Source organism: Ovis canadensis, chromosome 3 (assembly GCF_042477335.2).
Source record: "Ovis canadensis isolate MfBH-ARS-UI-01 breed Bighorn chromosome 3, ARS-UI_OviCan_v2, whole genome shotgun sequence".
NCBI classification, from domain to species: domain Eukaryota; kingdom Metazoa; phylum Chordata; class Mammalia; order Artiodactyla; family Bovidae; genus Ovis; species Ovis canadensis.
Window position 1 is genome coordinate 194,165,945 of NC_091247.1, and position 22,612 is coordinate 194,188,556.

The 22,612-nt window shown below is 34.7% G+C and overlaps 1 protein-coding gene across 4 annotated transcripts in view; it reads left to right on the top strand.

The window, feature by feature from the left end:
• The window catches only part of INTS13 (integrator complex subunit 13), a 33,848-nt gene extending 13,001 nt beyond the window's left edge, over window positions 1–20,847 (top strand). For all 4 annotated transcript variants that reach the window (XM_069585518.1, XM_069585516.1, XM_069585515.1 and 1 more), the window contains exons 6-17: window positions 2,501–2,591; window positions 4,146–4,274; window positions 5,989–6,073; window positions 10,479–10,568; window positions 10,779–10,868; window positions 12,183–12,361; window positions 13,322–13,492; window positions 13,734–13,888; window positions 14,205–14,435; window positions 15,999–16,138; window positions 19,646–19,781; window positions 20,503–20,847. In XM_069585518.1, coding sequence (XP_069441619.1) covers window positions 2,501–2,591; window positions 4,146–4,274; window positions 5,989–6,073; window positions 10,479–10,568; window positions 10,779–10,868; window positions 12,183–12,361; window positions 13,322–13,492; window positions 13,734–13,888; window positions 14,205–14,435; window positions 15,999–16,138; window positions 19,646–19,781; window positions 20,503–20,542 — 1,537 coding nt within the window. In that variant the 3' untranslated portion in view covers window positions 20,543–20,847. The remainder of the gene's footprint in view (window positions 1–2,500; window positions 2,592–4,145; window positions 4,275–5,988; window positions 6,074–10,478; window positions 10,569–10,778; window positions 10,869–12,182; window positions 12,362–13,321; window positions 13,493–13,733; window positions 13,889–14,204; window positions 14,436–15,998; window positions 16,139–19,645; window positions 19,782–20,502) is intronic.
• Window positions 20,848–22,612: the final 1,765 nt, after the last annotated feature.

Genomic DNA, 22,612 nt, shown 5'->3' on the forward strand with positions numbered 1-22,612 from the left:
GCCATTCTGACTGGCCTGAAACGGTACCTCATTGTGGTTTTGATTAGCATTTCTCTGATAATGAGTGATGTTGAGCATCTTTTCATGTGTTTGTTAGCCATCTGTATGTCTTCTTTGGAGAAATGTCTGTTTAGTTCTTTGGCCCATTTTTGATTGGGTCATTTATTTTTCTGGAACTGAGCTGCAGGAGTTGCTTGTATATTTTTGAGGTTAATTCTTTGTCAGTTGCTTCATTTGCTGTTATTTTATCCCATTCTGAAGGCTGTCTTTTCACCTTGCTTATAGTTTCCTTTGTTGTGCAGAAGCTTTTAATTTTAATTAGGTCCCATTTGTTTATTTTTGCTTTTATTTCCATTACTCTGGGACGTGGGTCATAGAGGATCCTCCTGTGATTTATGTCGGAGAGTGTTTTGCCTACGTTCTCCTCTAGGAGTTTTATAGTTTCTGATCTTACATTTAAATCTTTAATCCATTTTGAGTTTATTTTTGTGTATGGTGTTAGAAAGTGTTCTAGTTTCATTCTGTTACAAGTGGTTGACCGGTTTTCCCAGCACCACTTGTTAAAGTGATTGTCTTTTCTCCATTGTATATTCTTGCCTCCTTTGCCAAAGATAAGGTGTCCATAGGTGCATGAATTTATCTCTGGGCTTTCTGTTTTGTTCCATTGATCTATATTTCTATCTTTGTGCCAGTACCATGCTGTCTTGATGCCTGTGGCTTTGTAGTAGCGCCTGAAGTCAAGCAGGTTGATTCCTCCAGTTCCATTCTTCTTTCTCAAGATTGCTTTGGCTATTCTAGGTTTTTTTATATTTACATACAAATTGTGAAAGATACCATTGGTAGCTTGATAGAGATTGCATTGAATCTATAGATTGCTTTGGGTTGTATACTCATTTTCACTATATTGATTCTTCCAATCCATGAACATGGTATATTTCTCCATCTATTAGTGTCCTCTTTGATTTTTTTCACCAGTGTTTTATAGTTTCCTATATACAGGTCTTTAGTTTCTTTAAGTAGATATATTCCTAAGTATTTTATTCTTTTCGTTGCAATGGTGAATGGAATTGTTTCCTTAATTTCTCTATTTTTTCATTATTAGTGTATAGGAATGCAAGGGATTTCTGTGTGTTGATTTTATATCCTGCAACTTTACTATATTCATTGATTAGCTCTAGTAATTTTCTGGTTGAGTCTTTAGATAAATTTATAATGCATATTTTTAATGGCTAGATCTCATACTCTGTTACAAATCTATAAAATGCCAAATCAAAACATTACAACTAATTACATTGTATGAATTTTTTAAAAAGAAAAAAGCTACTAAGGACATGTTTGGGACAGTTGTAGTGTGGAGTATATGTTAGATTGAGCTGCTATTAAATTTCTAGGTGGAGTACTGGTGTTATTGTTAACAAGTAGGATTATTCTCACTAGGAGAAGGAAGCATGCTGAGGTATGTAGGAGTGAAGTATCATTGCCTCTGCAAGTTACTCTTAAATGACTTAGTAAAAAAAGAAACAGTGTACATCTATTTAGTCATTTATAGTGAAAATGAATGTAACTAACAGTGAATATAGGTTAAGGATATGTGGGTGTTCATTATATAATTCCTTTCTTTTAATTTTTCTGTAGGTTTGGAAATTTTAAAATAAAAAGTTGGCTCACAGATACAGAGAACAAACTAGTAGTTACCAGTGGAAAGAGGGAAGGGTGGAGGGGCAAGTTAAGGGTAAGGATTAAAAGGTACAAAGTACTGTATACAAATAAGCTAAAAGGATATAGTGTACAACAGGGGGAATATAGCCAATATTTTGTAGTAACTATAAATAGAGTATAATTTTTAAAAATTGTGAATCACACTATGTTGTAAACCTGCAACTTTTATTATTGTACATCAGCTGCACCTCAATTTAAAAAATAAAATAAAATGGAGGGGCAAAAAAACAGATAAAATGTTGGGCTAACTTTTTAGTATTACAGATCCTATATTCTTGGAAATAACCAATTATAGGTAATATAGTTGCCTGATGTTGTCCTTAAAAACACTAGTATGTATGTGTATGCTCTCAGTTGTGGCCAACTCTATGTACTGTAGCCTGTCAGGCTCCTTGGAACGTGGAATTTTCAAGGCAAGAATAGTGGCGAGGGTGGCCATTTAAATACTAGTAAAAGGGAAATTAATACACAGTATATTCATTTCTATGGCAGTTATCTTTTGAAAATTATACCAGAATGTAAGAATTTTTCCTTTATTCTATCCTTCAAAAACACAAAAAATGATCATTTTTGCATTTGAATTAAATTCATAAAAATTATTCATTAAATGTTCATAAAAGGATAACAATTATACAGCCTTTCTGAATATTTAGCTTTTATGTTAACTGTACTAATCTGATTTATACACTGTTTTAGTATATTAAATGTTTTATGGTTTACCTGCCTGAATTCATTCCATAGTATGTGTTCTTATCTTTTAAGTGAAAAGTTTTTCTTTAAGTCTCATGCAGATTCAGAAATGTGAGCTAGTCTTGATCCACACCTACCCTGTTGGTGAAGACAGCCTTGTATCTGATCGTACTAAGAAAGAGGTAAGTAGAGGTCATGGAAGAAGAGGTCATTGTTAGTTATTAATGATAAATACAAGGTTTAGCATAAGAATGATCTGATTGCCAACATTTTCTGCTAAGAAAATTTGGTTTTGAAATCTACCTGTATGGCAAAATACCTGGATTGGCTCTTCATGTTATAATTGTAGATTTTGAAAGTATTTTCTGTTTTGCTTGCCTCTTGATGTTTATTTCAAATAACTTTATTGTCAAACCACACACAATTTGTATTGTTCCTCAAATTTCAATTACTATGTGTGTGTGTGTGTGAGTCACTCAGTTGTGTCTGACTCTTTGTAACTCCGAGGACTGTAGCCTGCCAGACTCCTCCATCCATGGGATTTTTCTAGGCGAGAATACTGGAGTGGGTTGTCATTTCCTTCTCCAGGGGATCTTCCTGACCCAGGGATTGAACCCAGGTCTCCCACATTGCAGTCAGACTCTATCATCTGAGCCAAATTGCTTTAATGACTTCTTATTCTGGAAAATTTTTCTTTTTTCCTCATTAGAAGAAACATACAGTCTTTAGTCAAAATATACTCCTATAGCAAAGAAATTAATTTTACCTATCCAGAAGGGAAAAGACTTAATTTCCAACCTTAGTTTTACTTTTCAAATAAATTGGTACAATTTTAAAGGAAAAGATGAGTCTGTTGATTATTAAGTGGATTCGCATAGCATAGACCATATCAGTGGCCTGTGTTTAGCAATACAGATGTATGTGTTTATATAATGATATTAAATGTATATGTTCTTATCTCTGTTTTTTTAATCTAGCATATTTATTATAAACATCTAAAATATTAATGATTTTTTTTAATAACTGGTGGGTTTTTTTTTTTGATTGGTTTTTTTAGGTTATCTCTGTCATTGTATTTTAGGTAATTTCCAGTGTAAACCCATTTTTTTGCTAGCTTTTTTGTGACTCTTGATATCATGACAGTACTTTGATTTTACTTTATGATAAGTAAACAGTTTACTTATGATAAATATTACCCTGGAACAAATAAAATGTTACCTTGTTATAAGTGACTTTTGGCTGCCTTATTACATTTATTGGTGACAAAATATGACATTTGTAGTGATTTTCATTCTTTGCAATGAGTAGTATTATCTGCAGAGGTTTGTCTTCTTCACAAAATTAATTATTCTGCAGTATTTCTGTGGATCACCTCAAATCAATTTTGCATCTAGATAAATAGAAGTTAAACTTATAAATTAAAATGTATATTTAAATCAAAGATTATTCTACTCTGAGTTTCAAGAGGACAGAGATTTTACCTGTTCACTGCTGTATCCGCCAATAACTCACAATTTCTGGCAATCAATATAGTAAGTTCTCCTTACCTATCTGTTGACTGAATGAATGAATAAAAATGTATTACTGAGATAATGATTATGATTAACTTATGGACCTTTTGCTTCCTATCTCAAAAGTTTAAAAGTACTTAATTTTTATGGGTTGAAGTAAAGTATTTAGCCCTGAATTACAATGTATTAATGTTTTGTGGGGGTTTTTTTCATACTTCTCTTTAGTTGTCCCCGGTTTTAACCAGTGAAGTTCATAGTGTTCGTGCAGGACGGCATCTTGCTACCAAATTAAATATTTTAGTACAGCAGCATTTCGACTTGGCTTCAACTACTATTACTAATATTCCAATGAAGGTAGGCAGTTCTTTTTCTTGCTACTTTGAAAACTCTGCTTTTCTTTTTAAGTATTTGCTTGATATGTATTATTTGTTTTAATGAACCTTAATTCTTTCTTCCCATATCATATTTTCTGTTTTGCTAGCCCACATTCAGTGTCTTTGACCAGGTTAGTAAATAATGAAAAGCAACATGAAAGGATCACAGAACAAAATGCAGTATTTTTTTCCTAATTTGAACCTTCTATATCAGCTTTTTTGTTTTTAATTTTGTTCTCATTATTTTCATCAAAATATAATTTTCATCTGAAATGATTACTTTTTCTGTGATTCTTTTCCTGACAGTTGTTATTAGATTTAACTCACTTCGTGTGTTCTAGTATATCTTCTGTTTCCTTTGTTTTTGTTCTTCCCTACCCACTATCAAGGTGTTTATCACTGATAGGTCTAACTAGGGGGAATAAGTTTATAATTTTAAACAAGTTTATTATTCTAGTTGAAAAACTACCATATGAGTCTTATGATTTTACTGAAGGATTTTCTTAGGAATCTATTACTAACTTGTCATTTTCATTATGGGCTTCCCTGATGACTCAGTGGTCAAGATTCTGCCTGCCAGTGCAGGAGATGTGGGTTCAGTCCCTGGGTCGGGAGGATCCCCTGGAGAAGGAAATGGCAACCCACTCCAGTATTCTTGCCCGGGAAATCCCATGGACAGAGGAGCCTGGAGCACTACAGTCCATGGGGTCACGAAAGAGTCAGACACAACTTAGTGACTAAACAACAACAGCAACAGCATTTTCATTATATTACTTAGTTGTCTTAAGACCAGTATGATCCCTGGCCTATAGAAAGCTTCAGATGAATTTTTACTGAGTGGAGTTAAGTTTAATTGTATTATTTATGTCTACAAACATAAAGTAGCCACTATATCTAAACATTTAAATTCATTTCTTATAAGTCCAGTTGTATTTTTTTGCATATTCTAAAAACTAATTTGCATGAGAAATGTAATCTTTTCATTATTCCTCCTTATACCAGTGGCAGGCTCTTCAGTAGAAATTATAGCCTTAATCAGTTTGGGTGAGGAAGCAATTAAGATTAAAATAGCATAATAGATACACTTTATGTAATTTCATGAGTTGCAAGCAAAATCCTCTGAGGATGATAGATACATTACTTTTTAAATTTGACCATATTTGTGTGTTATTGGTGTGATTCCTCAATCTCTGTCTCTTTCTTGTAAATAGATAATATAAAGTTTCTATTTACTGTTCAGTGAAAACAAGTTGCTCAACTTGTTTATTAGTCTATATTTGCTATTTTATATAATTGGTGCTTGTTTAATTTACTATAGGAATTTAAAGATGCTATTTCCTCCTTTAAACAACTATTGTACAATTAGCAAACTATTTGAGTTATGTCATATTTGTGTATAAAAATGTATTGGCAGGACAATGCATTCAGAGTAAAAAAAAATCTAAATTTCTAGATTAGTCATCTATGTTAATTCTGACATAAAAACCATTACTTTATTGCTGAAATGTAGCCAGTAGTTTTTTTCATATAGTTTGTATTTAATTGGAAAATCATTGCATCTTTAAATAGATTAATTACTGAGCACATTGTCCCATTATTATTGCTAATTACTGTTGAGTATATTTGATCTCACTTTAAGCAAAATAAATAATTCATTAAAATCAAAGCCAAGTTATTTTTAATTTTGCTTTAAGGAAGAACAACATGCTAACACATCCGCCAATTATGATGTGGAGCTGCTTCATCACAAAGATGCACATGTAGATTTCCTGAAAAGTGGTAAGTAAGAGACATTGGAAAGTAGTATTTTAAAAGTTCTAACAGAGGGAAACATACTAACAGCTTTGAGAAGTTCTTGAGTAACTAACCTGATGACTTTAGTTCATCCCTTTGCAAACTTATCTGACAGTGTCACCCATTAATGGTCATGGAACCTAGTGTTCTTTTGAGTATACTTTGGGAAAGATGAGGCTAATGGAAATATAGGTATACCTTGTTTTATCATGCTTTGCTTTAGCAGATGTAGCTTTTTTTTTTTTTTTTGACAAATTGAATGTTTATGACATCTATTGGTGTCATTTTTTAAAGCACTTGCTCATTTCATGTCTCTGTCACATTTTGGTGATTCTCAGAATATTTCAAACTTTTTCATCATCATTATGTTTGTTATGGTCACCTGTGATTGATGATCTTTGATGTTGCTATTGTGATTGTTTTGGGGTACCACAAACTGTACCCATATAAGACAGAGAACTTATCCATAAATGTTGTGTGTGTTCTGACTGCTCTACAAACTGGCTGTTCCCTGTCTCTTTCCCTCTTCTTGGGCCACCCTATTCCCTGAGATACAAAAATATTGGTATTATTAGGTTAGATAATCTCCAAGTCCATCCATGTTGCTGCAGATGGTGTTATTTCATTCTTTTTAATGGCCGAGTAATACTCCTTGGTATGTATGTACCATACCTTCTTTATCCATTCATCTTCACTGGACACTTAGGTTCTTCTGTGTCTTGACTGTTGTAAACAGTGCTGCAGTGAAAATCGGGCTGCATGTATCTTTCCGAATTAGTTTTCTCTAGGTGTATGCCCAAGAGTGGGCTTGCTGGATCATATGGTAGCTCTATTTTTAGTTTTTTAAAGAACCTCAGTACTATTCTCCATAATGGCTGTGTTAATTTACATTCTCATCAACAGTGTGAGAGGGTTCCTTTTTCTTGTCAACCTCACCAACATTTATTGTTTGCAGATTTTTTTGATTATGGCCATTCTGATACCTCATTATAGTTTTGATTTGCATTTCTCTAATAATTAACAATATTGAGCATCTTTTCATGTGCCTCTTGGCCATGTGTATATCGTCTTTGGAGAAATGTCTCTGTAGGTCTTTTGCCCATCTTTTGATTGGATTGTTTTTTTGATGTTGAGCTGCATGAGCTGTTTGTAAATTTTGGAGACTAATCCCTTGTCCATCACATCATTTGCAAATATTTTCTCCCATTCTGTGGGTCATCACTTCATTTTGTTTATGATTTCCTTTGCTGCGAAAAAGCTTTTGAGTTTAATTATGTCCCATTTGTTTATTTTTGTTTTAATTTTTGTTATCTGGACATCTCTCACTTTAAATCAAAGGCTCAAAATGATTAAGCTTAGTGAGGAAGGTGTGTTGAAAGCCAAAATAGGCTGAAAGTGAGGCCTCTTGTGCCAAACGGTTAGCCAAGTTGTGAATGCAAAGGAAAAGTTCTTGAAGGAAATTAAAAGTGCTACTTCAGTGAACAGAGAAATGATAAGAAAGTGAAACAGTGTTATTGGTGGCATGGAGAAGGTTACAGTGGTCTAGATGGAAGATTAGACTAGCCACAGTATTGCCAAAAGCCAAAACCTGATCCAGAGCAAGGCCTTCACTCTTCAATTATGTGGAGGCTGAAAGTGATGAGGAAGATACAGAAGAAAAGTTTGAAGCTAGCAGAGGCTGGTTCATGAGATTTAAGCAAAGAAACTCTATAACATACAAATGCAAGGTGAAGCAGCAACTACTGATGTAGAAGCAGCAGCAAGTTATTCAGAAGATCGAGCTCAGTAATCACTGAAGTTGGCTACACTAAACAGCAGATTTTCAGTGTAGATTAGACAGCCTTCTATTGGAAGAAAATGCCATCTAGGACTCTTACGGCTAGAGAGAAGTCAGTGTCTGACTTCGAAGCTTCATAGGAAAGGCAGACATTTTTATTAGGGGCTAATGCAGCTTGTGACTTTAAGTTTAAGGCAATGCTTATTAACCATTGTGAAAATCCTAGGGCCCTTAGGAATTATGCTAAATCTATTCCACCTGTGCTGTATCAGCGTAACAACAAAACCTGGATAATATAGCACATCAGTTGACACCATGGTTTACTGATTCTAAGTAACAACAGGGTCTACTGATTTTAACCCCACTGTTGAAACCTACTGCTCAGAGAAAAGGGTTTGTTTCAAAACGTTACTGCTCGTTGCACAGTACATCCGATATCTCAAGAGACATACAGTGAGATTAATGTTTTCATGCCTGCTAACACAACTTCCATTCTGCAGCGCATGGATGAAGGAGTAATTTTGACTTTCAACCATTGTGTTTAGTCACTCAGTCGTGTCTGACTCTTTTCAACCCTATGGACTGTAGCCCATGAGACTCGTCTGTCCATGGGATTTTTCTAGGCAAGAATACGGAGTGGGTTGCCATTTCCTCCTCCAGGGGATCTTCCCAACACACAAACCCACATCTCCTTCCTGCCTCTCCTACACTGGCAGGTGAATTCTTTACCACTTGAGCCATATGGGAAGCCCTTCAGAAGTCTTACTATTTAAGAAATATATTTTGTAGAACTATAATTGCCTTTGATAGTGATTCCTCTGATTGAGCTCAACTAAAAATGCTGGATCATCAAAAAAGCAAGAGAGTTCCAGAAAAACATCTGTTTCTGCTTTATTGACTATGCTAAAGCCTTTGACTGTGTGGATCACAATAAACTGGAAAATTCTTCAAGAGATGGGAATACCAGACCACCTGACCTGCCTCTTGAGAAACCTATATGCTGGTCAGGAAGCAACAGTTAGAACTGGACATGGAACAACAGACTGGTTTCAGATAGGAAAAGGAGTACGTCAAGGCTGTATATTGTCACCCTGCTTATTTCACTTGTATGCAGAGTACATCATGAGAAACGGTGGGCTGGAAGAAGCACAAGCTGGAATCAAGATTGCCGGGAGAAATATCGATAACCTCACATATGCAGATGACACCACCCTTATGGCAGAAAGTGAAGAGGAACTAAAAAGCCTCTTGATGAGAGTGAAAGAGGAGAGTGAAAAAGTTGGCCTAAAGTTCAACATTCAGAAAACGAAGATCATGGCATCTGGTCCCATCACTTCATGGGAAATAGATGGGGAAACAGTGTAAACAGTGTCAAACTTTATTTTGGGGGGCTCCAAAATCACTGCAGATGGTGACTGCAGCCATGAAATTAAAAGACGCTTACTCCTTGGAAGGAAAGTTATGACCAACCTAGATAACATATTCAAAAGGAGAGACATTACTTTGCTGACTAAGGTCCATCTAGTCAAGGCTATGGTTTTTCCAGTGGTCATGTATGGATGTGAGAGTTGGACTGTGAAGAAGGCTGAGCGCCGAAGAATTGATGCTTTTGAACTGTGGTGTTGGAAAAGACTCTTTAGAGTCCTTTGGACTGCAAGGAGATCCAACCAGTCCATCCTAGAGGCGATCAGTCCTGGGTGTTCATTGGAAGGACTGATGCTAAAGCTGAAACTCCAATACTTTGGCCACCTCATGCGAAGAGTTGACTCATTGGAAAAGACCCTGATGCTGGAGGGATTGGGGGCAGGAGGAGAAGGGGATGACAGAGGCTGAGATGGCTGGATGGCATCACCGACTCAATGGACATGAATTTGGGTAAACTCCGGGAGTTGGTGATGGACAGGGAGGCCTGGCATGCTGCAATTCATGTGGTTGCAAAGAGTCGGACACGACTGAGCGACTGAACTGAACTGAAAAATGTTGAAAACCTTCTGGAAAAGATTTACCATTCTAGATGTTGTTAACAACATTTATTGTTTGTGGGAAGAGGTCTCAGCTTAACAGGAGTTTGGGAGAAGTTGATTTCAACCCTCTTGGATGACTTTGAGGAGTCTAAGACTTCAGTGTTGTCATTATTTTGACATCTGTTTACTCCATTAAGACAAAAAGTGTTCACTTATATCTCATATATTTAACTTATAGACTCCTCATTTTATGTTTTTTTCTAATAAATTTATTGGGATTCAGAAAAATGAGTTACGTATTTTAGATTCCTGAAGGTTTAGTTACATAACCACATTATTTTATCATTTAATGGTGTCAGAGGGAAACAGATGTAGAGTCTTGAAATGTAAAAAATTTTGCTGTTGATTTTTAGTGTAGTGAATAAAATGATTTAAGTTATTAATAACAAATTTGAAGGAAAATAAAGTACCTATTTTAATAATAACTAATATCCAAACTCTGGTGTTTTTCTAAGAGGCTTAATAAAAAAGATGTTCTCTCCGACTTATTTTCTCTTATAAAGCTTAAACTCTTTCAGAAATCTTGGCACACATTTGAAGTTTGTGATCTATTTAATAATCTTAATATTTCTCTAAATTATTTTTAAAGGTGATAACCATTTAAGTGGCAGCAGTAGAGAAGGCTCATTTAAAGAAACAATAACATTAAAGTGGTGCACACCAAGGACAAATAACATTGGTAGGTACTTAACAATAATTGAAAGTGAAAAGAATAAATCAAAAGGTTCTTTTTAAGTGTTAGGTAGGGTTCACTTGTTTCTTTTTGAATTTTTGTTTTTCATTATTTTAGGGGCTCAAAGAACAAGTTTTTGTTTTTGCTTATTTTTCTCTTTTAATTGTAGAAATATTTCTTTATATTCTTTCAAATCAGTATTTTCTTCTATTTCAGAATTACACTATTGCACTGGCGCTTACCGAATTTCACCTGTAGATGTAAATAGTAGACCTTCCTCCTGCCTTACTAATTTTCTTCTAAATGGTAACTTTCTTTATTTGTTTTTACTGAGATCATTACAAGTGAATCATTAGAATATGTGAAAATGTGAATTCTGGAAAAGCTTAAATATAGTCTATAACCGTTTTATTTTCCAAAGCTGTTTGGTTTTGGTAGCTAAGTCGTGTCCTACTCTTACGACCCCATCCATGTACTGTAGCCCACGAGGCTCCTCTGCCCATGGGATTCTCCAGGCAAAAATACTGGAGTGGGTTGTGATTTCCTTCTCCAGGGGATCTTCCCAATCCAGTAATTGAACCCAGGTCTCCTGCATTGCAGGCAGATTCTTTACCAACTGAGCTACAGGGAAGCCCAAAGCTGTTTTAAAATAGTATAAATATCCTTTAACAGTTTTACTAATGTTTAAAAATAAGTTGACTTTATGTCTTTCAGACTGTTGTATCTAAGTAAATTTATTTAGTATATTTTTTGGTATTTTTATTTTTAAAAATTGACATTTAGAGTCTTAAGTTGATTTTTTTGGAAGATAGAATGTAGATTATCATGGCCTATTGAATTTTAAATTATAAAATGTAAATGAACTTATTTCTCTTTACTATATCATAAATAAACATTCTATTTTCAGTGATATGTGATGTGGTTCTTAGAGATATAACTTTAAATCTGTGGTTTCTTTGAGTAAAAAAAATTTTTTTTTAGGCCAAATTATTGAATTCCATTTGCCAAATCTAAATTCCAGTGACTCCTTGGTGATTCTTATAATAACTAGGTTTTGGAACCACTGTAGTAAAGAGTTACTCTGCCTTTATCATAAAGTTAATTCAATTGTTCTATTAAACACAGTTTGATTATCAGATTGGGTAAAGTCCAGATTAAATAACATTTGGTCATGTAAAATAGAAAGTAGTAACAGTAACTGCTGATAGGGAGGTATTGTAGAAGTGAATTAAGACTTGCTTTCTCCCTAAAATGGTTTGTAGCTTTGATAATCTGAGGGTTAACAACTCTTATATAAAGAGTTGTCCCACTTTTTTCTTGACGTTCAGGAAGAAAATTTTTATATGAACTTGAAACTGAATGAAACCAAACATACCAGAGACCACTATACTTATTCTGGAAAACTATCTTACATACCTGTGTAAGCTTGGAGTAACCAAGAGAAGGCTAAGGCTAGCATTCAAATTTTTAGAACTTGATATGCAGATAGATTGAATTAGCAATGCTAGTTAAAATACGAGGGGCAATAAGTAAAATGAAAAATCTAGATGTCAATCTTACGGGAAAAATTGAGAGCCACTTGGATTCCATCACTGATAAGAGTAATTTTGTGTTTGACAGGCCGTTCTGTTTTATTGGAACAACCACGAAAGTCAGGTTCCAAAGTCATTAGTCATATGCTTAGTAGCCATGGAGGAGAGATTTTTTTGCACGTCCTTAGCAGTTCTCGATCCATTCTAGAAGATCCACCTTCAATTAGTGAAGGATGTGGAGGAAGAGTTACCGACTACCGGATTACAGTAAGACACTAATATCTATAAATTTTGAGTTGATCAATTCAGCAAACATGTAGAAGGCCTATTGCATGTTAAGACCTGTAGCAGAAAGAAGTTTAGAGAAGTTGATTTTTTATTATTATTTTAATTAGGTGAATTTCCTGCAGTATGTGCTCAAAAGAGCTATTTATCACTATGTCATCTTCCCTATGTATTCAGTGTATGCTGAGATGTATGTGGATAGCATTGACATGATGGAATTAATAGGAAAGAGTGGAAATTGATTTGAACTAATACCTTAGGCTGAATTTTAATTTCTAGTAACATAAGTGCCAAGCATAAACCTTTAAATGTTTGGATTCTGCTACTTTGAAATAACACTGTCAATGTTTGTGTTATTGATAGGTACATACAGGGCAATTGGGTCTATTTTTGATAGAAACTACATTGTTCTTATTTGAATTTTTCACTCCCTACCCATCTATTATATTGGATATTTCATGACTGTCTACTTTTTAAGGTGGTTATAACAATTAAATGTGAATGATAACAATTAAATGTGAAAAATTAAATGTAAATTACCTATAATTCCATCATTAAAGATAAACACTGTTAACATTTTGATGTTGTGTTAAGATAATTTTTAAGTAGAATGGTATTTTAATGTGACGAACTTAGTCTTTTATCTGCATATAATAGAAAAGAGATAAATTATAGATGTGAAGAAAAATGAGTGGTTTTAAAAAGTGGAAGGAACCATGAATGTATTTATGTTTGAGCCTTTCTTAATCTCCATTGAGTAAAGGCTGGGTTTCATGCTCAAAAAGAAAGGAAAAAATTAGTGTGTGGAGGGTGGTCTCCTAGAGAAAATGCTTTGTTGTATATCACAGGACAGAAGACATCAGGGGAACAGACTGTTACATGTAATCCACACTGAAACACTAGAAAATAGTTTCTAATTTTATTTTATTTGGTTATCATTAGGATTTTGGTGAATTTATGAGGGAAAACAGATTAACTCCTTTTCTAGACCCCAGATATAAAATCGATGGAAGTCTTGAGATTCCTTTGGAACGAGCAAAAGATCAGTTAGAAAAGCACACCCGTTACTGGCCTATGATTATTTCACAGACCACCATTTTTAATATGCAAGCGGTAAGTGTGAAATAGTTTGTTTTTCTTTTGGATTAATATATCATTTATAGATAACATTTATCAAGCAAAGAATAAAATTATATGTGTTTGTTACAGTTAAACAATAGAAAATGGAAATGATAGTAATAGATTAGCTCTCCATGGTGATGTTTAAAATCAATTCAAGTTCTGTCTAGATGCTTTGATACTTATTTTTCATGACAGATTTTCTTTTTCTCTCCTTTTTTTTGGAATCTGACAGGTAGTTCCATTAGCCAGTGTTATTGTGAAAGAGTCTTTGACAGAAGAAGATGTATTAAACTGTCAAAAAACAATATACAACTTAGTTGATATGGAAAGAAAAAACGATCCTCTGCCTATTTCCACAGTTGGTACAAGAGGAAAAGGTCCTAAAAGGTAAGTTTTTTTCTTTCTTTCTCATATGTCACATTTATTTGATGCTTATTGGGTTTGTTGTTTTTTTTGAGCTAACTTATTCCACATGTAAATTATGTGTTTTAGTGTGTATATCTACACATACATAGGATTAAGATGAAATGGTAAAAAACATAAAATAGATGAATTGGACACATTATCAGTTAGAATTGCACCACTGGAAGAGAAAGGAAGCCCATGTTTCATTATCTCTTTTAACTTCATCATTAACAAGTGACACTTGGATATTATTTAAAGAATATTTTGTAAGGACATTATTCTTACATCTTTACTTTAGAGATGAGCAGTACCGAATCATGTGGAATGAATTAGAAACCCTTGTCAGAGCCCATATCAACAATTCGGAGAAACATCAAAGAGTCTTGGAATGTCTAATGGCATGTAGAAGCAAACCCCCAGAAGAAGAAGAACGAAAGAAACGAGGAAGAAAGAGGGAGGACAAAGAGGACAAGTCAGAGAAAGCAGTGAAAGATTATGAACAGGAGAAATCCTGGCAAGATTCTGAGAGGTGATTTGTTGATATTAACATAGTCCGTGGTGCCTTCTGTCATAAGACATTATACATGCAACACATTTGAACATTCAGACCTTATTTATTAGTAATGCATTTAATGTGTTTATTTTACTTTATAGCTGTTATTATTCTTTAAATCTGGAAGGTCTTTCTTGAGTTTAAAAGAGGTCCCCCCCCCACTATTTAACAGCAAAGGTAGTGTTCAGTTTTTCCTAATTAACTTCTGAAATCATAATACATGATTTTTGTTATCAGTAATTGCTTTTATGTGTTATGCACATCAAAGGCATAGTTTTATTTCTTTATTTAGTGAATATTTTTTAAATGCCTATCACATGCCAGACATTTGGCATAAGATCCCTACCCTGGAAGGATGAATAGTGTTGTGTAGAGGTTGACCAAGTAAGTAAGCGATTTATAGCAAAGTGTGAAAGACGCTGCTATAAAAATAGGCATAGGAAAAACACTTGAAAGCACAGAAGATCATAGTCCTATTCTGGAAACCTTCCTCATTAGTACATTCTTTTTCCTCAGAAAGGTGTCAGGTTAAATTTGAAAAAAACAAAAAATAGTAAACATCTATAAATAAAAAATATCATGACGTATTAGTTGAATTCATCTTCTGCCTTCTTGCCAGAAATCAGGCAAAGAGCCAGGTAACTATCATAATGGCAATAGTTAAAAGCAGAACTTACATGGAAAATTTCAGACATATGCAGCAGTAGAACAGTCAGTCACCTATTATCTGCTTTTGATAGTTAATCAATTTGTAGCAAACCTCTTTTAATATATATCCACATCCATTCCCCTCACCATCACCACCCTTCCCTTTCCCCATGTGAATATTTTGAAGCTAATACTGAAAAGTGTATTATTTCATTCGTAAGTAGGCAGAATACTTTTATTCTCTTTGGCCTTAGAAATTCAGTTCTTCCTTAGGGCTGCTGAGTTTCTGACACAAAATTGTCTTTAAGAAGAGGAGGGAAGAGTATTCTCATTCTGATCCCATTGATCTTCAAGTACATGAAATTCAAGATAAGCTTGGAGTTAAGTTCCTAACTTATGGAACATAAATACATTTTCACAGTACATAAACTAGTGGGAACAAATTCTAGTAGATTTCTTAATCTTAGTTCTAATTTGAAATAGTGTTTTGTCTATATCTTTAGAAAAATTAAAATTGTGGATTATTTTCCAAAGATTATATTATTTCTGATCTTTTGCATTTTACCCTTCTATATTCCCCCCTGCCACCTTTTTTTTACAATTTTAGCACCATTTTACAGCTAACAACATGACGGAATAATGACACTATGATGAAGAAAAAGGAAAAGTTGTATTTATATTCATTAAGTTCTCTTACCTGATTATAAATTGAGGGTTAGCTTCTGATTTGTTCCTGATTTGTTCCTAGGCTTATGTTGTGACAGCAGATATCTTAGTAAGGCTGATTTGCAAAGTCTAGTTTAATTACTGAGCCTTTTAGATTTCTAAGAATGTAAACTTGTTAAGTTTTTTTTTTAATGTGTAAGTTTTTATTATTTGTCCCTCTGGAAGATTAAAAGGGATCTTAGAACGTGGGAAAGAAGAGCTGGCTGAAGCTGAGATTATAAAAGATTCACCTGATTCCCCAGAACCTCCAAATAAAAAGCCTCTTGTTGAGATGGATGAAACTCCACCGGTAGAAAAATCAAAAGGTAAGGCAGAACTGTGGTAACTATGTAAAAAGTTTTCCAATTTAGTTCTGTTGTACAGAGTCCTCTATGTTTTGTGTGAGGAAGAGCTACTCATGGCTCCTCGTGTCACTTCAATTCAGTTCAGTTCAGTTGCTCAGTGGTGTCTCACTCTTTGCGACCCCATGGACTGCAGCACACCAGGCCTCCCTGTCCATCACCAACTCCCAGAGCTTTCTTAAACTCATGTCCATCAAGTTGGTGATGCCATCCAACCATCTTGTTCTCTGTCATCCCCTTCTCCTCCTGCCTTCAAACTTTCCCAGCATTAGGGTCTTTTCTAAGGAGTCAGTTCTTCGCATCACATGGCCCAAGGATTGAAGCTTCAACTTCAGCATCAGTCCTTCCAATGAATATTCAGGACTGATTTCCTTTAGGACTGACTGGTTGGATCTCCTTGCAGTCCAAGGGACTCTCAAGAGTCTTCTCCAACACCACAGTTCAAAAGCATCAATCCTTTGATGCTCAGCTTTCTTTATGGTCCAACTCTCACATCCTTACATGACTACTGGAAAAACCGTGGCTTTGACTAGACAGACCTTAGTCAAAAAAGTATTGTCTCTGCTTTTAAATATGCTGTCTAGGTTGGTCATAGCTTTTTATTGTAGGCCTTAGTTATCTTGAAGGTAAACTAAATTCAGTTATTTCAGGGTGAATGGGAAATGGTATGACAAAGGACTGGGTTTTTAACCACTGCACCCTTAGTAATACAGAAAGACCTCAAGGCTGGCCAGGTTAGTTACTGGTAGCTCATCCTAGGGAGGTTTGTTTGTTTTTTTATGTACTGCTATTGTAATATGTATTGTAATACATCTTAATAATCTCCAGTTCATTAGTTTCTTTGAAATTAGAGATAGAGGCAGTCTTATCAAATTTGTCTGTCAGGCATTTGCCAGGGTACCTGCAAAATAATAGGCTTTAAATAAACGTCTCCCGGTAAATTATCTTGTTACTCATATGCCACTGCTGATTCAGTTCAGTCGCTTAGTCGTATCCGACTCTTTGCAACCCCATGAATTGCAGCACGCCAGGCTTCCCTGTCCATTACCAACTCCGGGAGTTTACCCAAACTCATGTCCATCAAGTTGGTGATGCCATCCAGCCATCTCATCCTCTGTCATCCCCTTCTCCTCCTGCCCACAATCCCTCCCAGCATCAGTCTCCTTTCCAGTGAGTCAACTCTTCGCCTGAGGTGGCCAAAGTATTGGAGTTTCAGTTTTAGCATCAGTCCTTCCAAAGAACACCCAGGACTGATCACCTCTAGGATGGACTGGTTGGATCTCCTTGCAGTCCAAGGGACTCTGAAGAGTCTTCTCCAACACCAGAGTTCAAAAGCATCAATTCTTCAGCGCTCAGCTTTCTTCACAGTCCAGTTCTCACATCCATACATGACCACTGGAAAAACCATGTCTTTGACTAGACGGACCTTTGTTGGCAAAGTAATGTCTCTCCTTTTGAATATGTTATCTAGGTTGGTCATAACTTTCCTTCCAAGGAGTAAGCGTCTTTTAATTTCATGGCTGCAGTCACCATCTGCAGTGATTTTGGAGCCCAAAAAAATAAAGTCTGACACTGTTTTCATTGTTTCCCCATCTAATTGCCATGAAGTGATGGGACCAGATGCCATGATCTTCGTTTTCTGAATGTTGAGCTTAAGCGAACTTTTTCATTCTCCACTTTCACTTTCATCAAGAGGCTTTTTAGTTCCTCTTCACTTTCTTCCATAAGGGTGGTGTCATCTGCATATCTGAGGTGATATTTCTCCCGGCAATCTTGATTCCAGCTTGTGCTTCTTCCAGCCCAGTGTTTCTCAGGATGTACTCTGCATATAAGTGAAATAAGCAGGGTGACAATATACAGCCTTGACGTACTCCTTTTCCTATTTGGAACCAGTCTGTTGTTCCATGTCCAGTTCTAACTGTTGCTTCCTGGCCTGCATACAGGTTTCTCAAGAGGCAGGTCAGATGTTCTGGTATTCCCATCTCTTGATGAATTTTCCACTGCTGATTAGGATGCAGTTAATTTAGGTTAATTCTAAACAATGTTTCAACATTGTTTGGAAAATACAACTCTAAAAATTATTAGTAGTAACAAAATGTCTCAGGCAACTGAAACATGCATTAGTAAGAGAATGACTTAAATGACCATGGGTCCATAGGGTGGAATGTATAAAGCCCCAGAATTGCTGTTGTCACAAATGTCTCCTCTCCCCTCTCGCTAAGGAATATCATTTCAGATTTTAACTTAGATAATAACTACTTTTTCAGGAAAGACTTCCTTTACCTCCTTTCACACTTATCTGTGTTCTTTTTGATGATAGCCATTCTGACAGCTGTGAGGAGATATCTTATTGTGGTTTTGATTTAGGATATTGGAATTCTTTTCATGTGCCTGTTGGCCATCTGCATTTCCTCTTTGGAAAAATGCATATTCAGGTCTTCTGCCCATTTTTAAATTGGGTTGTGTTTTTGATGTTGAGTTGTAAGAGCTGTTTATATATTTGGATACTAACCCCTGATTGGTCATATCAATTGCAGATATTGCATTCAGTAGGTTTTGGTTTTATTTTGTTGATGGTTTCCTTTGCTGTGCAATCTTTTAAGTTTAATTAGGTTCCATTTGTTTATTTTTCCTTTTGCTTTAGGGGACAGATCAGAAAAAAATCATTGCTATGATTTATTTCAGAGTATTCTGTCTGTGTTTTCCTCTAGGAGTTTTATGGTTAATGGTCTTACATTTAGGTCTTTAACCCATTTTGAGTTTATTTTTGTATATGGTGTTAGGGAATGTTTTTTGCCTCTTCATATTGTGTAGGAAAGAGTTAACTGTAGCAGGCCTGAGGCTATATCATCATTAGAAAAGCCTGCTTGCATGTTTGCCCCTTGGCTGACATCTGGGAATATGGCTTTTGAAACATTCCCCAAATGATGAAGTTATATCTGAATTAAACACCTGCTTTGCTTCCAGGAGTCTGGAATTTTGGTAGTTGTAGTTAGGAAGAGAATGCATATGTGCCCAGCCTCTATTGAACTCTTGAGTCTTACTTTTTTGTGCTTTTCTGACAGAAATATTGTACACACATGGCTGCATTTTTGCTGCTGGAAGAAGTATGCACTCTGTATGAACCCTCATGGGAAGGAGAGAACATAGAAAGCCTGTAGATGGATTTCTCTGGTCTTTGCCTATTGTGTCTTTCTGCCACACTGGGCTGGCTATGTCTTCTTACTGTGCTGCTGTAATGATTCTTAGCTATGACTGTAGCTTAATTTTAGTTAATTTGAATCCTTCTAGAAAATCACTAAACTCTAGCAGGTGGTCTTGGAGATCCCTAAACACATAAAAATTTTAGAATAAAGAGAAGATGATATTGCTTAAATTCATATAAAGTGAACAAGAATTAGAGGTAAATTTGTAAACTTTGAAGTAATTAATTGTTCTACTTTTTTTCTCTTCTTTCAAATATTACACCAGGGCCAGTGTCCTTATTATCTTTATGGAGTAATAGAATCAACACTGCCAATTCCAGAAAGCATCAGGAGTTTGCTGGACGTTTGAACTCTGTTAATAACAGAGCTGAGTTATATCAACATCTTAAAGAGGAAAATGGGTTTGTATTATTTATTGTAGAAATTAGTTTTGTTAATTGCCTTATTTTAATAAGTTTAAAACACTGCCTGTTTTTTGTGTTCAGTAGTTTTGATAAAGTTACTTAAAAGGAGAAAAAAAATCACTTTCTTAAATTTTTGGTGCTTGTAAAAGACCTGATATTGTTCATTGTAACCATGAATGTTCAGTAAACATCATAGAGGGAAAAATCATAAAGAAAACTTAGTATGTAGCACTGACCCTTGTATAAAATGACAGGGAGAAAATATTTTCCTAGTAAGTAGTACAGTATTAGGAATATTGAGTTTAATTGAATAAATCCAAAATCTACAAATAATTGAAAATTTATTAGGATAAATATAAAATAATTTACATGGTTATTTTAATTGCTTTTTTAGAAGAAATTCTCTTTAAAATATATTGATAAAGAAATTTTTTTAGTAGAAAAGGAAATAAATTCTTGTCTAAATGGTAAAGATTTTTTCCTTTAGTTTTACGCAATCTCTCTGGGCCTCCCTCAATTTTCACTCATTTGCAAAACAAGGACGTTAAACTAACCATCAGGAACCCTCAAGTTAGTTGTTTTCTAAAGTGTTTACATTGTTCTGTTCTGTGACTATATTAGATTTTAATTTCATTTGAAAGTTTGATAAAGAGAAAAAATACGGGTAGTTAATGAATATTTTATTTTACCTGCACTTTTTTTCCCTCCTATTTTCCAGAATGGAGACAACAGAAAACGGAAAAGCCAGCCGGCAGTAAAGAGTGACTTGAGCAACTGAATTTAGTATACTGCATAGATATTTTGGATGGAATTTGATATAAGAACTTTTACAGCAAGATTGTATAGTTATGATGCCTGGACTGGTTTTTACATTTTTAAAATATTTCAACTAACTTTATCTTTTTTGTATTAATTGTAAAATTGGCACATATGTCAAAAATATACATTTGTCCTCCCAAATTAAACAAATTTATTTTATGGTAGAGGGTGTTCCCTCTGGAAATGTTTTTTAAAAAATTCTTAGGCTTCTCTTTGCCAAATAAAACTATTAAAATATCTAAAATGCAAAATATCAGAGTGTTCTTTTAAATAAAAGATTATATTCATATAATGGCTGACAATTTTGAGAAATTTTTAAGAAATTTTAACAATTTGGGTGATATTTACAGTATTTAATATAAAATATTGCCTATGAATCTGCAACATATGCAGTGCTTTTCCAAAAACGAATGCTCTTGTTTGCTTATTTTGTATTTTATTTTAGATTATTTTGTGTGTGTGTGTTGCCCTTTTAAAAGCAGCGTTTTCAGGTAGTTTTCAATTTGGAGATGTTAACATGTTGGATGATGTTATTTATTCTTTTTCTGCCAAAAACTTACTATCCATTAACTTTTCATATTGAAAAAGAAGTATGAAGGAGATTGCTTTGCAGACTTATTTACCCATATTGGATGATGTTACAATTCTTTTTCTGCTAAAAACTTACTCAGTAACTTTTCATATTGAAAGAGGATGAAGGAGATTGCTTCTGCGGACTTAAAGAAAAGTCACTATGTCGCTTATTTTAATCCCTAAATAGAATCTTGGTCTTCTCATCTCTCAGAAGTGTCACAGTTATATGGTATATGTTTGGTGAGTCTTCTTCCTGTGCTGCTTTTGGAAGTTCATAACATGTTGCAAGAAACATGTTATTTCATTGTTAAATGCTAATTCTAGGCTTGCCATTTTTCTTTGAGTTTCTATTAGAGAACAGGAAAAGCTCTTTGTTTAAATATAGAAATTCAGTATTTTCTATTTAAAAAAAAATCGCTTGTGCTTAAACAAGGATTCAGCAGGTTATCTTGTCAATCCAGTGAAATTTACAATGTTCTCCTTTATCCACTCCTGTGCGATTCTAAGCCATTGCATCTGCCCTCTACCCTAAGCTAGTGCTATCTTAATTTCTACCACTGTGCTTAGATACACACCACTCAAATGCATGACCAGACCTAATTAGCACCTAGACTTGCAAGATTTAAGGAGTTGTAAGCCAGTACTAAATTATTGGATCATATGTACTTGTGGTAAATATGAATTCTGACTGTTTCTGCCTTATCCTTGATACCCATTTAACTTGACCAAGTTGAAGTCCCTAGTTTAGTTCTTAATTCAAAAATACTTTCTGTATAACCCATTTGAAAGAGACTCTTTTTTTACTCTCAATTTGTGCTTCTTCCTTTCCCATGTGTTAAGGCAATGCTCCTTTGTTGACAGACTTATCTACATTTCAGTCTTCATTTTTTAAGTATTATTTTTGCATATATACTGCTGTTACTGTGTTCTACCAACTGGGAGGATGTTTCTGTGGCTGCATTTTGAACTGGTATTATTCTATATATTGTTGGTGGTTAATAATCTCCAGCAGACACATTCTTACCTGTCTAGATGCCTTTTGAGCACCTAAAATTGAGCTCCTCCTTCATCTCCCACAGAACATCAGGCTATGTATTATTGGTCTTATCCTGCAATATCTATTACAGCCTTTTGGTAGACGTGACTGTTTTAGAACAAAAATAGGAGAATGGTTGGTGAGTTTTTGGTTCTTCTAAAACAGGATCCATATTGAGGATTTACTAGTCAAGAGAAGTGGACAAAATACAAATTTAAAAAATTATTACCCTTCCAATACTGGAATCTAAGCTTAAGTCCAGGCTTAATGATCATGGGAATCAAAGTTACCCTAGAGAGAACAAGTACACTTTCAATTCTAAAGATTCTGATACCAGTATCATGGGAGCAAAAGATGTCCCTTATTTTTGTCCCCTGACTCCCCAACACCACCAATGAAA